At 34.7% G+C, this 18,479-nt stretch overlaps 1 protein-coding gene across 1 annotated transcript; it reads left to right on the top strand.

Moving 5' to 3' along the window:
- Positions 1–2,498: 2,498 nt before the first annotated feature.
- Positions 2,499–15,392, top strand: LOC145581980 (protein BLISTER-like). The gene is made up of 13 exons (XM_081639019.1): positions 2,499–3,210; positions 5,014–5,632; positions 5,728–6,278; positions 7,213–7,332; positions 7,807–7,872; positions 8,477–8,587; positions 9,094–9,170; positions 11,525–11,592; positions 11,975–12,085; positions 12,306–12,478; positions 12,558–12,626; positions 14,382–14,537; positions 15,092–15,392. Exons 1-13 carry the CDS (start codon positions 3,133–3,135, stop codon positions 15,167–15,169), a joined length of 2,277 nt encoding a protein of 758 aa, XP_081495145.1. The 5' UTR covers positions 2,499–3,132; the 3' UTR covers positions 15,170–15,392.
- The last annotated feature ends 3,087 nt before the right edge of the window (positions 15,393–18,479 follow it).

Here is an 18,479-nt window from a genome sequence, read left to right as displayed (position 1 = left end):
CTTTCAAGGTTTTCTCGAGATTTGGGCCTGAGGTCATCAGGGCTCTTTTCTCATTCTGATTGCAGCATTGGGGCATTTAGAGATGGCTGACAGGTGTCACCATGACAAGTGGACACGTGTCACATTCTCATAGGGCCACGTGTCGCCTGTTTATTAGGCCACGTGTTACTATGAGATTGGGCCACGTACCTGGGGTATTTTTACCCTAAACAGGAATTAATTAATCAAAGCCTAGCATGTTTCCACATACTCAAGTAATTACCAAGTACGCGAACGTACCTTGAATATAATCTTAAAATCGCCACGACTAAATGAAATCACTTACTTGGAACTCTCCTACAATCCAAAATTACAAAGAGACATTAATACCTATTCAATATAAATTTTCAGCAATGTATACACTCTTTAAATCACTCATAAACCCTTTAAAATAAGCTGAAATTTAATTTAAAACTCTTACTTTTATTCCCAACAAATGGGTAATTAAAAATCCTTTCAAGAAACATAATTATAGCTTACATACAAAAATTCCAGCTTTGTTAAAACATGTAAAAGTGTTGTAATTATGTTTTAAAACATCAAATTTAATAGTTTCAATCACCTATGATAAAATTTCATATATATAAATTAATATAGAAACCTAGGGTTTTCAATTTGGGGCTTTTTAAATCAAAAACTTAATTTGAAAATTATATACATAATACTTATGATCAAACATCATAAAAATCATTACACAACCCAAAATCAATAATTAAATCAAGACTAGATTAGGATTAAAGCAAAAGAGAATTTTTTTCGATAGTCGCACAGCAGCGCCGACCGGCACGCGCTTGCCGGTCGGTGCTGCCGGCGCTTGCTGGTGGCTGCACTGGTCGGCCGGTGGTGGTGGCCGACCACCGTGCGTGTGTGCGTGTGAATAAAGAAGGGGAGGGGGAAAAATTAAGGGGAAAGAAAATAAGAGGAGAGAGAGAGTTTACCTTTGGGTAAAATTCTCCACCTTGGGCAAAGTCTAATTTTGCTCATATGATGGGTATTTATACTATCTCTTAATAACGCTCCTAACTTATAATTCCTTTACTAACTTTAATGATTCATACTCCTATCCACTAGTATTTTGACTTTCTTTTTAAATCCCATTGACTTTAAAACCTCCTTTTTATAAAATATATGCCCCAAAGTTTCCAATTCATGAAATAAATTTTTTTTCAAGATTGTTAAATTAAATAATTAAAAATTAGCTTTTAATTAAAATAGATCTTTTTAAATGAATGAAATATCATAAATAATTCATTTCGAATTATTTAAATACTTTATGAAATACCAATCTAAATTAAAATACGTATAAAAATATGGGGTATTACAATCGTTCTATGACAGTTGCTACTTGTGAATTGAAATGGTTGAAGGCGTTATTGTTTGCTCTTGGTATTGGACATTCAAAGTCTATGTAGTTGTTTTGTGATAGTCAGTCGGCCTTGCATATAGCTAAGAATCCGGTGTTCCATGATCGTACGAAGCATATATTGAGGTACATTGTCATTTTGTTCGTGATGATTTGTTGAAAGGTAATATTTCTACTGCATATGATTCGACGAATCATCAGTTGACAGATATTCTTACGAGGGCTCTTAAACGACAATTGTTTGAGTTTTTGTCGCAAGTTGGGCATTCGTATCTACAAGCTCCAACTTGAGGGGAAGTATCAGAAGTCGGTTGTTTATATATATATGTTAATATTGTATTTATGTCAAGTTTATCTTGTTAGGAGTTTTAGGCAAGTTATGTCTCTTTTGTATTGTGTGTGTGTATATATATATATTGTGGTAAATATCAATATAAGATTAAGCCGTTTTCTCCGATCTCTCTTGAGTTTAACTATAATCCATCAGTATTCTTAAGAATGTATACTTGCCACATGACACCCTTGACCAATCATAATTAAGTTAGAGGTTTTACCATCTTAAAATTTTAACCATCTTTTATTTATATATTCATATTTAACTTTAATTGAATATATCCAACTTTGGTTGGGAGTTTATTTTGTATTATTTCCATTAGTTCCTTTATTGTTTACTAATACACATATTATGTACTTTATGTAATTAGAAACTTAAATAATATGCAATATGATGTTTAAAGTAATAATGTACATCACTACATTTGCTAGGGCTACACACTAGTTTTATCCTATAATGATCTTGGTTCGAATGTCCAATACAACAACCGTACATCGGGACATGTAATATGCTTGTCTTTCTCTAATATATTGGGTATTATTCTTTATATTTTTCTTTATTGGTTTGATTATATTTATGTAAATGTCATAATTTATCATAAATGTCCTAATGTACATAGTATATATAGTACAATATATTTTTGTTTAATAAATTTCTCTTATTTTTGATCCTACTCCTAATAAACTTGGTATTATTCTTGATGATGCCACGTAATAACAATGAATAAAATTACACCACGTCTCAACAATTACACGTTTAACATGGTATTTTAGGTTAGAGGGTAGATCTCTAAATTATTAAGAAGTGTCAAAATACCGACAAATCAAATCAAAATCAATGGCGCTTCTTCTTCAGCAAAATCAACCTCTTTTCATGCTCCCTTAAATTTCACACAATTATAGGAGCATTATTTTTTACTTCTTTACCTACTTATTATTATTATTATTATTATTATTATTATTATTTTTAAATAATTTTAATTCAATTTTCAGCTTTAAGTTTGTTGTACAAATTTGAATTTTTGTAATTTTATATATTTTCCCCCAAATTAGTTTTCTCATATTTTTAGGGTTTTTTAAATCTCTCTCCCCCATATCTTTGTTTTCTTCGGAGATTTGGGGATTTTGATTACTGTTTTGATCGAGAAAGATCTGCTGAATTTGGGGTAATAGATACAATCAATTTTGAAATTTGAATTGCAATTTTGGGGTGTGATTCGATCTGTTCAGACGATTTTGTTTGGGCGGACTGGATCAGAATCAAATTACCGACAAATCTTATCAGATTAGTTTTGATTGCGCTAATTTTGGGCGAAATTTGAAGGGTTTTGAAGGGGTTCGATTTTTGAATGTGGGTTGTGTAATGCTGAATTAGAGGGGTGATTTTTGTTCTGGAGATGGCATCTGCTCAAGTTTTATCTAAACCAGCTGTTTCGTCCCGGAAAAAGAAGGATTTGGAAGCTGGTAGACGCTTGGTATGGCCTCAATTTCGGATTTTGGTTGTTTAATTTAAGCTAATATTTCTAGACGGTTTCTTTTGTTGTTGTTGTTAATTTGTGTATATGAAACTTTGGAGGGATGATTTGAACCCGGGAACTAATTTTAGTTTGACCGCGATTTTGATCAGTAGGCTAAGTTGTCGTTGGTAAGAGATGTGTACTTTGAATGATTTGTTTGAGCTCTGAAATGTCGCGGACAATGTCAAGTTTTTGACTTGGAGAAGATAACTTATTGTTTTAATCTGTTGGTTTTTGATTTTTTTGAGCTTGAAAATTTTGCTGATAATGTTGGATTTTGATCCTTTAGGAGTGTGCATACTTTGGGATTTCTTTGCTTTGAGCTTCCAATTAGAGTAACTTCCTTTTATTCAGTGTTCGTGCGTGGAACAGTGTAAACTCTGATTATTGTGGCAACAACTTTGCTGGTATATTGGTGAAACTGTGATTATACATACTTACATGCTTAGTTGATGGTATATGTTGTCCTTTCGGATTTAGTTTTGTGCCTTCAGTAGTTCTTTTGGGGAGTGTAATAATGAACCTTTGCTATTAGGTTAAATCAGATCGGATTATCGACCTTATAGCCAAATTCGAGGAACATCAAACATGAGAATAACACTAGATTGTTGGGATGATTTGGATGCTGAAGTCGTATTTAAATCTGTTTGCTATCATACATAAGTTCAAATTTGGTATGATTGAATCTTTTTCTAGCTTCATTCGTGTTTGAATTTTGCTATTGGTTAAGTCTATGTCCTTTAACAACTGCCATCAGTCTCACCACTACATGTGTACCTCGTCACCCCATTTGTGATGAATGGGGAGGCCAAGATGTATGCAATGTACTAAGTAGTGAATGCTCACTAGCTGTTTCTAGATAAACAACAGATTCAAGTATACTACACTGGAACTTTGTGAGTAAATGTTAGAATATTGGTTGGTTATGATAATAATATTATAGAATGCGACAGATCTAGGGCTTTTGAACCAGGAACAAAACTTATCTCTTCTTTGTTCACTCTGCCTTCTACTCTCTTTCAAATTCAGTAATGGCTCCCTGCCACAACCCATAAACCACTATGGTGCAGCTGTGCAGATGGAAGTCCACCATGGGTCTCTTTTTCTTTCTCTTCCTTATTTGGCAGTATCATTTTATGCTGTCAGAGCATATGACTGGACAATAAGTCTGCTCGTATGTAAACCTGCTTGACATGCACAGGAAGTTTTATCAATGCAGCCTCTTTACCTAATTATCTGGGCATTGTGTGGTTGCTATATTGCACTTGTCTTTTTTTACTTTGTGCGGAAGTATAGATTTCTTTCTTTCTTTTTAGTAGAGGAGAAAAATGGGGGGAAAAGAAGGAGGGACTTAGGGAGCTATATCATTCCAGAAATTCATGCTTCAGAAAGCACCTCTCAGTTTATAAGGATAAGGACTTTGTAGATCACATAAAATAGCGACTTTGGGTTGACAACACCAAATATGTCTCTCCTACCTTCTTTCTCCTCCTCGTGACTTCTGTCCCCTTCGTATGGCACAATAGTGAAGCGGTGAACTGGGGTAAGAGGAATGATCTTGTTTATGCTCCGAGAAATAACTGGGAAAATTTTGTGTATTGTGCTAGATTCAAATTGTGTTGTTATTGTTACTTTCTAAACATTATGTGCTAATGAATCTCATTATATTCTATTTAGGTTGTGTAACTTTATGTATGTAATTGTGTTTTGTATCGAGGACCAACCTGCTCAAAGTTTTGTTCTAATATATGTTTCTTTTAGCTGGAAGAGTTCAAGAAGAAGAGAGGAGCTTCCAAAAAGCAAGCATCAAGTATCCAACCTCGTACAGATGATGCTACACCACCTGAGAAACAAACTTCAGGATATGGACAAGCGTCGTCTGACAATTCTGGCAATGCTCATACCAACAGTAATTCCGATGCAGTAATTGGAGCTTCTGTTTATGAACAAAGTGACAAATCACATGTTTTCACTCGATACAATGGGTCCGATTTGGTTCCTCATGCACACATTGATACCCAAAGTGATAATTCTAGCTCACCTGATTTGCTTCAGAAGCTTCCAAAACAAGCGGGAAACAGTCATGAGGTTCCAGCTTCAAACTACCAAGCAGGTTCTGACTTCTCACAACAAACAGATGACAGTATTGGAATCTTTGGGACGGGTACAGGAAGTGGCAGATTTGCGGATGCAATATCATCTAGCAGACCCAGTGCTTCTCAAGTTTATAATAGTAGTGATTCTCACTCAAAATTCTATGGATATGATAATGACTTTAGTTCTTCTGCAAGCTTTGCTAACACTATCGGAAGCACCAATGATATTGCTGCAAAAGTCTCTACCGAGGGCCAAGTCACCAGTGTTTTACATCAGGATTCTGGTCAGTGGAGTTGTTTAAGCAAGAACGTAGCCTGACAGTTAAATAGTGATGGGTTTTATGATTGTTTCATGTAACATGTTTTGCTATTATTGCAGATTCTGTTCGCTCACGTTTGGATTTGCCAGAATCTGCATCAGAGTTTGGTCATAGCTTTCTGAAGTCGAAGAATCATTTTGGGTTGGAGGAAAGACAACCTAGTAATGTAGTGGGGAATTTGGCAGGTTATGGAAATCTTTGGCCATCTGAAACACGTTCCATAGGTTTCAACTCTAACACCGGCAGTTTATTTAATGGCCCCGCGCATTCAGTTGTGGCTGAACCATATCCCAGAAGATCTCGCCCTTCTTTCCTTGATTCTCTTAACATTGTTAAAGATTCTTCTGCATCTGGCCGCCCTTTTGTTGAGAATGACAAGTTCATGAATGCAAAGGTTCCTAGCAGCAATATTGCTGAATCGTCTGTAATTCATGATCCTTCTACAGCATATGCTCCTGTTGAACCCCTTCCAACACCAGTTTATTCTAATCCAAGTGATGGTTTCTTCAGCGATGTGTCAAAGGGGCACAAATCATTTGAGCACAACCTGGAGAGTAAGCTGGAATTCACTTCCCAGAAACAAAATGAAGATTTTGCTGCATTGGAGCAGGTATCTCTTTTTCTCCAATGTGCAGAATTACCTTTACAGTTTCTAGGCCATGGAGTATGCATCTTTTTCCGTATGTAAAATCTCTTGTGCTTTTCTCTTATTTTCACTGACAAATCATGTTTGTTTGAATTGGAAAAGTTCCTTGCTCACTTGCTCTATATATCATATCAGAGTTTCCCTCCCGTCTAGAGTCACGATATGCATTACAATGTTACAATATCTGTGCTAAATCATCTAATATACTAGTTTGTAAAAAATTCAACATGCATATATGTATTTGCTCACAAATCACCTTATACCAGGCTGTGTGGCTCTTGTTGATTCTTTTTCGAATGGAATTATAACTTGAAATGCCTGGAGTATCATTAGGAAGCTGTATGTAAATTATATTTCAGGCATGTTAACTCATAGTAGTTTTTTTTAATAACTCCTTAGTTGCATTTAACGACTTTCTAGCCATGATGACCATGGATCTATGACCTGAAATGCTTGATTTAGTACTCACTTAGGAGCATGAATATGTTTGAAGCTCTTTATGGTTGAATTTCACTGAAACCGTCTTAATATTCCGTATGGTGAAAGTAAGAAATAATGTGGTTTTCCGTTGAAGAAATATGTAGGTAGGGTTGTCTATAGTGATATTGTTTTTGATATTTTTAAGCAAAGGTGATGTGGTAGTGTGCTCTGGTTACTTTTAAAAAGGACTTTCCAACTGCTATAGTTGTAGGTTGGATACTTACTTGGGGGAGGATTGTATTTTTAAGGCGTTATTAAATGTGGCACCTTCATTCAAGAATCAAGATATGCATTTTAGTTTATGTGTGAGATTGGGTTAGAAGAAGATTCGCTATGGCATGCTTCTTGTGCTTTGAATACAGATCTACATCTACTAGTAATTTTACTTATTTACTATTTCCTTTGCTTTTACTTGCAGCACATTGAAGATTTGACGCAAGAGAAGTTTTCTCTGCAACGTACATTGGAGGCCTCTAAAACTTTGACAGAGTCATTAGCCGCTGAGAATTCTTCTTTGACAGAGAGCTATAATCAGCAGGTCGGTGTCTCCTCTGTTAACTTGAACTATTTCATATGACTTACTCGATTGGATACATGGTTAGTAAATTTTCTTGGGTTAACACTTCACTTCTCAAGATTCACCAAATGGTTAATCTATGTGTATATCTGTTTCAGATAAATGGATCCTATTATTATGAATTTGTGATAAATGAGAGTTCTGTGGTACTTTGAGAACCTCTTTTAATGCTGATAGAGCTATCAAATTCAGCCTCTTCTTCTAATTCCTCGCTTATTAGTCATTTAGTCCCCAGATAAAATAGTATTAATTGCGCCAGTCAAAATTCCTCTATGCTCTGGCACTTCTTGTGTAGGGTGGCCTTTTTTTGATGTAATGGAGGTTACTCTTGTTGACTTTCTGTTTTGTATAGTTTTTTTTGTTTGTTTGTTTCCTTTAGTATTGTGCATTAAGCTCCCTGATAATTGCCGACTAAACTATTTATCCTATTTTCAGGCAAGCATTGTGAGCCAGTTAAAGGCTGAGATGGAAAGATTGCAGGATGATATAAAGTCCCAGCTGGTTAGTGTCATTATCCTTGTCTATCTATGACAATAACTTATTGCTTATTGGTGAAGCCTGCTGATGGACTGTAATGTGGAGTTTGTGGGGGTATTAAATTGTCCCCTAATTGGCCTAATAGTAGCCTGCTTTCCTTTTTCTTCTTATTATGTCTTAAAAAGTTGAAATATATGCCAAGCTTCTGAAATTTAAAGCATGTAATTTGCAATAACTCTCAATGGCAAATGGCATTTAGTCAAAAGAAAAATAAGTAGAAACGTTGCAGTTTATAATGTTCCCTTATTTAGTTATTTGTTTTACTCTTTAGATATGTCCGTACTTATAGGATGGAAGGTATTAGTATTCTTCATAGACCTCATCTTTATTTAAAACCATAATATAATTTTTATGCTGACTTTGATGTCAATGGCATATAACTGAGTTGGCAATGTATAAGATGAAGTGCTTATGACAAAGAACATTAAAATAAACTTAATTACAAAGGAAAATGAATCAAGTAACATCATCTCTAATTATAAATAAATGTTTATTTTATTTTCCTAAAGCTCACATTTTTCAATCCAATATTTTGGCTTTTTTTAATTCTGTCATCTTGGTGCAGTAGGTTGAGCTTGAGGCTATCAAGTCTGAATATGTGAACGCACAACTTGAGTGCGATGCTGCTGATGAGCGCGCAAAGCTTTTGGCTTCTGAAGTTATTAGCTTGGAAGAGAAGGTGATTTTCATTACATCATTATCTGAATTTCTGATGGGGAAAGAGAAAAGGGGTGGGGGGCAGGGGCATACATTTTGACCAACATAGGGAGCTTTGTTAGAAATACGTGGCTTTAGAAACTCAATTATTTTGGTTGGCTATATTATTCAATGAGATAGGCGTGAATTTTGTAACATGATATGGGTGTAGTATTTCAGACCGTATATGTCTTGAACTCTTGACCAAGTCATGGGAGGGGATATTGTTAGAAATACAACATTACTTTATAATCTCGTTTCTTTTTTAGAAATTTGTTGCCCATAATATTCAATGACATTTTTATGAATTTTTTAACATTATATGGGTTGACATTGAGCTGATATGTTTGTTGACATTAGTTGAGTTTTTGAAGAATACTTAAATATGGGTCCGGCATTGACTTTTGATATGTGTTTGGCTTCAATGTGTCACTTTTTTTTAATGCTGATATGTTTAGTTATTTTGTGTGTCATAATTTTATCTTGTAGGCCCTTAGATTAAGATCTAATGAGCTGAAGTTGGAGAGGGAGTTGGAAAACTCAAATGCTGAAGTTGCTTCCTACAAGTACGGAATTCTCCTCCTCAGTAGCTCTAAAAGCCATAGCTTCTACTGTTTATTGCTTCCGTGTTGATTCTGTTTTGTATTACTTTCTATTACCGGGTTATCTTTCAAGGCACACAGCCTATTTCTATATGTAAGTTTATGGGGCAGGCAGCATTGCAGCCTACATCTGCATGCAGTGAATATCATTCTTAATAAAGGTGGTAGAACACATGTAACTTTGTTACTGTGTCTAATAGCTTCCAGTATCTGTGAATAATCCATCCATATACTTATGGCCTTAATATAGTAGCGTGCTTCCTGACTATTGATTTATTGTAGTAATCCATGACAAAACATGTGTTGTTATTAAACTTAGTTTGCAGATCTTGTATAAGCAAAATTATCTTTCCTGAATTTTTAAATTTGACTAGACCTTCACAATTTCTGGATAAGAATCATATCTCATATTCTCACGTGCATATTTGCATATTTTTCCACTGGTCATCCTTGACCTTCGATGGATATTTTTAATGTCCTTACCTTAAATGTTGAAAGATGCTGATTATGAAAAATGGCATTTTGAGCTGTTCCGCTATTCTGTACTCCCTCCGTCCCTTTATTAGATGCTTATTTCTAGCATTTATTACTCACGTAATAAAGAGAAGTAGACATCTAATTTAGGGACGGAGGGAGTAATGTAACAATAGTGGTCAATTTACAATTAGAATGGCCCCTATATCATTACATTACATTAACAAAGGAAGTTTAAATTGTAAATGGAAATGAAAGGATACTTTTTGATGTAATATATATTATTTATGTGTTGCTATGTTATTGTTTTGAAGAAGAACTGATGAGTGATTATAGTTAAAGATCAGATAAGTTGTAGTTCTGTTAACTACATTATGTATTCTTTATTTGAAAAATTATTAATTAAACCTTGCTGTGATGGATTCTATTTCTTATGCTTTGTTGTTTTGTGTTTTTAATGTACCTTATGATGATCTTGTTCAGTTGGAGTCAAGTGTTCAACATGAGAATTGGTTTTACTTAAATTTGTAAATTAGTCATGCTTGATTTTATAGATTTGAGTGTAATTTGTTTATAGGTTCATTTCTATGGAGTTTTTAATTGTCTTGCGGGTATTTTCCTCTGTTTATTATTAGTTGACATGTTTTGAATATAGCACTATTAACATAAGTTACTTTGATTACATTTTGTGATTTATACTTGAGAAAAACACTCACATGAGGTCTAGTTGGATTTGTTTCAATGTATATTTTCTGAATATCTACTTGTCACAAGCTCTTTTTTGAAAGCCCTCCTCCAGCTCCTTAATAATTCAAGAAAAAGAAAAATGCGTTTGTAATTTTGTCTATTGATTATTGGAAATATTACCATTTGAAAAACATGCATTGGTAAATGTGTCTAAAGAAACTTCAACTAATATGAAACGGAGGAAGTGTATATTTTTCTCGGCCCTCCTTTTGTATAGGTTGATCACTAGACACCTCCTTGTTAGTCCCTGTAATTATGATTTTTTATTTCCTACACACAAATTCAAGGTCCCATGTTAAAAGCTAAAATTTTTATGATGGAAATGGTGCTTTCTGAGATAGAACGTTACTTCTTACGATTTGTTAATTTTGGCGGCACTTTTTTTTTCCCCTGTTGCAAATGTTGGTCAATGCTTTTTGCTTGTGCATATCATGCATGCGGCAGTCCTTTATTATTAACGACTTTTCTGGTTTTGAACATGATGTTGAATTTTTGGAAAATTTGCAAGTTGCAGCCAATTAAAACTTGTATTTTGTAAATTACAGCCATTAAAATTTTTTTTTTGCAAATTGCAGCCCAAAAGTTGTTATAAATTGTAAATTGCAACCCAATTCAATTTTTTCATCGATTTGCGTGTCAAAAAATGTTCGGTTAAGGTTTTAGTGGCCATTTTAGTCCTTAAGACCTCAAATTGAGCTCGAAAATGGCAAAAAATTAACGTGTCTCGTTTTTACAAGGAAAAAATAGTTTCCCACAAATCGATACATTTTTGTTACACAAAACGAGGCACTTACGTTATTTTTTTGCCAATTCCGAGCTCAATTCGGATGCTTAAGGGCTAAAATGGCCCCTAAAATCTTAAACGAACATTTTTCGACACGCAAACCGATGAAAAAATTGAATTAGACTGCAATTTACAATTTATAACAACTTTTGGGCTGCAACTTGCAATTTTTTTATTTTAATAAATGCAAATTTTGGGCTGCAATCTGATTATCATCTCTGTACTGTAGCTCCCTAATTCTTTATTTTAATAAATGTATAATTAAGTGTCATTCTTTCCAATCGTAATGTTTTAACTATGATGGGCCATGCAGGAAGAAAATGTCTAGCCTTGATAGAGAACGTCGAGATTTGCTACAGACTATTGATGCCTTACAGGAAGGTATGTTGTTTAAGCTATACAGATCTTTTCATAAAGTATAGAAGTATCTCATACAGTTGCTGCAGACTATTGATGCATTTGTTGCTAAATAAGTGCTACTTATGACTTCTTGGAGGGTAATAAGTTGATTTTTAATCCTTTATGTATGCAACATAATTAAACTTCTGAGTAGTTACAGACTGACAGTGTATTTTAATTATGTTGTTAATATTATTTAAGTAGCAAAGTGTGATATTCCATTTTTTCTAATAGCTATCATAATTCGTAATTGCTTTTGCTTGAAATTGCTTGCGTTTTTCTTTGCAACTTGAAATTTGATCTATTTGCTTGCTAATTGTTTGGCTTGGACTTCCTCTTGACTGTAAATATTCTAATTTTGCAGAGAAAAAGCTGCTTCAGTCAAAATTAAGGACAGCTTCAGCTAGTAAAATTTCTATTGATTCTAGTAAGGGGCATGAGAAAAAAGATGCTTCAACTTCTACCAATGATTTAGGTATTTGTGATCCCAAAATTCTCATCTCTCTTTGTCACCAATTTTAAAAAGCAGGTGTTATTGTGATTCACACTACACTCCCCATATCGGGTTTGATTATTCCTTTAGCCCAATTTTTATTGCCATATATCTCTAGTATTGCATGCCCAATTATTTAATGGATGGAAAAATTATATGCTTGTGATTGATGGCTTATCGGCTTATCCTGCCACTGTTGTAGGTGATACTGCAGGAGATAGCTCTGAACAAGCTTCATCCAACATGCAAGTGGCTGACAATGCAGACAACTTGCTGCTTTTACAAAATAATTTAGCTGGTCATGATGATTTTGCTATGTGTATCCCTCCAGACCAAATGCAAATGATACAAAATATCAATTCACTAATTAGCGAGGTAGCTGATCACTTCTGCTCATGTGTTTTTTGATGGTATATATCTTTTCAGTAACTAAAAGTAGAAGTTTTGGCTGCAGATAATATCAGAAAAGGAGGAATTGATGCAAGCTTTGATTACTGAAGTTTCAACAAGTACTAAGCTGAAGGTAATTATTATTTTGTCTGGCCTATCTGCCTTTGTATATATTACTTCCATATCTTTTTAGTTGCAATTTACTTCTTTGACCATTAATCTCTTTTATGAATGAATGAGACCCACCCGAACCTAATTCCTTCTTAAGCAAGATCAACCAATGAGTACACTAGTAAAAGAACTAGTCTTTTTTTTTTTTTTTTTTTTTTTTTTTTTTTTTTTTTTTTGAATTAAATTACATAATTGAAATTTATAATCTTTATAACTAATTCAAATTTTGAACAGAGGTAGTTACAAATAAAAATCAGGATGAATTGTCTTAGATTTAAAAATAAAATAAAAACCTCTGTCCCAAAATAGTTCAAACATTTACCCGGATAGAGATTTAGGTGATAAGTTGTTGATATGTTATACTACCTCCGTGTTTTTTTTAGTTGACACGTATTCCTTTTTGGGAAATGTCTTTTTAGTTGACACGTTTCCATTTTTGGTAAGTTTTATATGTTAAAATGTCAATTTTACCCTCACCAATTTCCCCAATCCATCTTCTCTCTCCTCCCTTTAGCAAAGACTGATTTCTCACGCCTCCATTATCTTCCCCACTCCACCACCTCCATCATCAAATTCATCACCATGAGACGATCACCATCACAGCAACCACCACCGCCACTTCTCTCTCTCCTCTCTTCCTTGTAACATACCCAATTTCCCAAAGAAAAACCCCCATTAATGCCCCAAAGCTTCTCCTTGCTTCCCGTAACTCCGCCAAACCATGACCGTGACACCACTCAGCCACTAAAACCTTGCCGACAGACGCCGCCTCCCAAAACCACCGCCGCCCAAAACCACCTACGCCGTTGAGGTTAGTACTTTCAATTGTATATAAAAATATGAAATTTTCATCAGCTAGCTAATTAATTTGTGCTTTTTTGTTTTAATTGGTAAAAGAAATAGGAAAGAAAAAAAAAAAAATAGAAGGTGAAAATAATCAAGAATGAATGTGCAGACCGTGAGTAGAGGAGGAAAGAAAATAATGGTGAATGGTGATGATGAGAGAGAAAGGTAGTACTCCTAGGTGGTACCTGGTAAGAGTGGGTGGGTAGTATAAGGGTAATTTTATCTTTGACCTTCTTTCTCACTTCTCCTAAATATGTGCACCAAAATAGAACGTGTCAACTAAATAGAAACGGAGGAAGTATGAGATAGTAGGTTGTTATTTTATTGGAAAATAGTCTTTTTTTTAAATTTACTTTTATTTTATTTATTTATTTTTTGAATTTTAAGAGAAGGGAGGGCATAAGTTGTTGGCAGTGGAAAAAAGATGTATTAAAATAATAGTGGTGTCTCTCTCAAATAGGAATTGTCACGTTAGACGGATAATAAAAGGAAATCATTTGAATTATTCTAGTATTTAGGGAGGTTTTAAAGTAGCATATAATATTGGAGTAAAAATAAAGGGTAAAAACTTCAAAGAATATTGCCACGTATCCATTGTGCTTAGTAGTATGTATATAGATATGCTGATTGTTTGTGAAGTATGACCTTGAAATAGCAAATTTTGCCAAGTGAAATGAAGTAATTAACTAAAAAACCCTTAACAAACTGTAGTGTCATAGTAAGTCTTTGTAAATTAGTAAATGTGAAGTGGCACCGCACAACAGACTATTGACTTGGGTCCAGCATGTATTGTGACATGCATTATTGACTTAATTGCAATCCTGCCCCTGTCACATTATTTGTGTTCATAAATGTTACTTTTAATTTGAAGGAATTGAACAAGGAGCTATCTCAGAAACTTGAAGTTCAGACTCAGAGACTAGAGCTGTTGATGTCCCAAAGCATGGCAAGTGAGAATATTGCTGCCAAGCAGCCTACTGCTTCTAATGTACGGGAAACTGTTGCATATGCAGATGAAGGCGATGAGGTACCTTTTTTGCTCTTTATTTATTTGTTTGGTGAAGGGGGAGTCATTGGCTTGGGAAGCTTGAGTCATACTGTGAATGCTTCTTTAATGTTCCTTTTGTGGTGATACATATTTTGTGAGGATACATATTTTGTGAAATTAGATGATTGCCGAGTTTATGGGGATCTAAATATATGGTGTTGAATTTCGCTGACTTTTTCGAGCTCTTAATTCAGCAGCGATCTCAAAACTGGTTTATAAAATTGACTTTTCATAATTGGCTATTAAATAAACAATCAAAATATAAAAGGAGATCAAAACTAAGAAAAATAAGTTCAAGTGGCAAATAATGAGGAATTTCCGAGTAAGACTGTATCGAGTGGTATCAGATTTTACTTTTAGTTTTGCCAAATGATTCTCTTCTGCAAAAGGGCATGGACTCCATAGTGTAAATATGCTTGCTTAACATTTACTAAAGCTTTTCACTTGTATAAATAAACTAATCATTAATTGTGTGTTCCTACTGCTGAACATTGATAAGAGTAATTATCCTGACCTGGTACTTCTTCCATTAGGTGGTGGAGCGAGTGCTAGGATGGATAATGAAGCTATTTCCTGGAGGACCGTCAAAGCGAAGAACCAGCAGACTCTAAGTTGAGTATAAAGCTTGGATCATTCGTTGTCCTTACTTCATATTCGCATTTTGAGGGCTAGAGTATAGAGGATAAATATTGTATATCATGTGTGACATTTTGTTTATTCTTTTCAGTTAAGGAAGCATTTGAAAATGAGCAATTTCTTAGATAATTAGATTGTTTGGGAAATTTAATTACACAATTTATTTGACACAAGACAATAATATTCCATTTCTTTGTACTTCATATTTCCTTTAAAGGCTAGTTTCTTTTTATCTGATGTATGGTGGAAAATGCGGTCACCACCAGATATACTGAAGGAGAATTCTATGATGTATGAGCGTTTTTTGGATAGAAGGTGTACACACGTTTTGACTGCCTTATACTATTGTTCCCTTCCCATTTTATATCCTTGAAAAGTCTCGAAACTGTGAAGTATCATTTCTCACCTTTTTTTTTTGAATGCACACTGCACATTTTTTTTTTTTTTTTTTTTTTTTTTGACAAACAAGTAAAAGTAGGGGTTACATCCTTTCTTGCTGCTATGGCAAGAGAGTGGGCTTCAGCTACTCTACACCTGCTTACTCTCCTCAATACAAAGTCGCTAAGATGCATACCTACATTAAAAGGGGTAGATACTGTGTATGTGTGACTTGTTTGACCTAGGCTAGGTTGATGTTGGATCATTTTAAGTTCATGTCATTTTTTGGGACATTTTCTTTGGAAGAAATCGAACTATAAAGAGCCAAAGCATCGAATTTTGAATGAACTTATTGTGCTGAGACTAATGGCATCTCATGATCTTCATTTGTTTGAATAGGCAAACTATATATGAAGTTACTTTTCTTTCTCTAATTGTTGAAAATATACAAGTTTATCATGTAAATTAGTAAATAAACAGCCAAAAATGTGTATTAGCAATTCTATCATAAACAATGCATATTTTTGGTAAAACTGCTAATGATGTCAGCAGTTTTATCACAAACAATGCAATTTTTTTGCCATCTATTTACAAGTTTGATCAAGGGCACCCTCCTAATTCTTAAGAACGCTTGTTAGCTTTTGCCTTCACAAAATTATGAAGGGATAGATAATGTTTAATTAGATTATTAATTTACCAAGGCTATTTCAGGAGGAGAAATGTGATTTGATAGGTTTTATTTTATTTTATTTTTTTATTTTTATATTTTTTTTATTTTACAATAGCAAATGTATTTATAAAATCAGAATTTACAAAATACAGAAGAAGAACTAAAACTTAAAGCATGGCTTTTAACACTTAAGCCATTACAACAACTTTTGACATTAAAAATAAAATTAAACTTGAATTGGCCGGACATGTCCCAGATTAGGGACTCCTTACAAACTAAGGAGCAAAAACATACTACACACCATAAAGAGAGCAACAAAGAGAATCGAGACTGTTTGACCATGGCTTGCTTATCCTTACTTGGCGAGATCAATTCATCACCAAGTAAGGTCATCAAACGGGTCACTTGAACTAGTGACCTCCCAATCAATAGCTTTCCTTGTTGGCAAGAAAGCTTTGACAACGTTGAGGCTCGAGAAACCCCAAAACAAAGTTTGGGCGTCTGCTTCAGATAACAAATTTCAAGAGTAATGATCCCAAAAATCATTACAATCGAGGGAAAAGAAACCAAACCAATACCACTCCAACAAAATACACACTTCACCTTAGCCAAGGTCAACTTCTTGTTCAAATCCTCAACAACCACACCTGTAAACTCTCTTACCACTATAACCACACCACAATCTTTAACAAAGGATCCTAACTCCCTCTGCACACAACCATCTAAAATACTATAGCCAAAACAACTCAATAACCTGGAAAACAAAGGGGGCTAAATAATACCATAAAACAAACTAAGACATGTAAACTCTGATAATTACCAACAAAAAACGTACTTATGAAAGAGAACAAACCAGAGGAGAGCACCGTCCAAACCGAAAACCTGAAACCACGAACACAAGAACGCGAACCCACGAACACAAGGAACCTTGAAACCCTAGCCCTAACTTCACCATTTTCGTCACAAACTTCTCTTGACGGTGGCGTTAGGCCTAGCCCTTAAGCGCAAGGACCCACGAAACCCTAACCCTAACTTTACCGTTTTAGTCATGGTCAAACTTACCGATGACCTATGATGGCGGCGTTAGGCCTTGTTTCGCCGGCGGAGAGACCCTTTAAACGATATCCTTCCTCACACGTTAAGGTGGGGAAGGTGACGGAGTCCGGCGTTCGGAATTACTCCCCTGGAAACTTCTTTAACAGGGTTAGCTCACAGAAACACCTTCAAACTAGAAGAATTAAACTTGGGAAGGTGAGGGCGTCGACTTTTATAGTGTGAGAATTAAAGACGCTCAATAGAGGAGGGGGAAAGGGAGAAATAAGGACAAGAAAAAGAAAACAAGGAGAGGAGGCTCGCCGGAGTTCCGAAGCCGCGGCCGAACTCCGATGACAGCAACAGGCCGAGATGGTTGGCGGGAGCGTTACGAAGGTTAACTAATGAAGACGCTCGAAGGAGGAGAGGGAAGGGGAGATGAAAGGACAAGAAGAAGAGAAAAGGAGGAGGAGGCTCGCAGTAGTTCGGCTGCGGTGGCGGAACTCCGGCGAGTTGCTAGGGTTAGCAGGGGTAGGGTTTTAAGGGGTTGAGGAGAGAGAACAGAGCATTGGGGAAGGGAGTTTTAGTTTTACGAGGCCACATCCATTCCTTTTTGTGATGTCCATACCTTACTTTGAATATATCTCACAATTCATAGGGATTTTTTCACCATTAAATGTTCAAATTTTAAACTAATGAGTAAATGTTGTCTCAACAGAACTAGAACTTTTGTCTTTTCTTGTTCAACAACAATGTTAACTTTAGTAGGGATGTCTTCTTCTTTTCCTTAAAACGGTGATTTCTTGGTTATTCTATTCAAATATTGGGATTTTAAGTTCTTATGGGCATCAATTGTCCATTCAAAGGAAGTATGTCTAAGGCTAATTTAATACGTCAAATTTTCTTTTCATTAGGTCTCATCTTATCTACGACTGGATAGATAATAATAATAATTATTATTATTATTAAGTTAATTAAGTAAAACAACTAAACAACAATACTAATAGCATATATTAATGTTTAATGATAAAATAAGATACACTTTTTTTTAAAATGCACATATAATCTACCCAAAAAAAATGAAGTAGTACAAAAATCATGTATTTTTTTTTTTTCCTTTATCGGGAAAACCCTAAACTTTCCTTATGTATGATGATAAAAACCATTATTTTCATTTTAAAAAAAAAAAAAAAAACCTATGAGTC

This window comes from Chenopodium album, chromosome 15 (assembly GCF_948465745.1).
Source record: "Chenopodium album chromosome 15, dcCheAlbu1.1, whole genome shotgun sequence".
In the NCBI taxonomy this organism is placed as follows: domain Eukaryota; kingdom Viridiplantae; phylum Streptophyta; class Magnoliopsida; order Caryophyllales; family Amaranthaceae; genus Chenopodium; species Chenopodium album.
The sequence above is the reverse complement of the archived record's forward strand: the minus strand, read 5'-3'. Positions and strand labels throughout refer to the sequence as shown.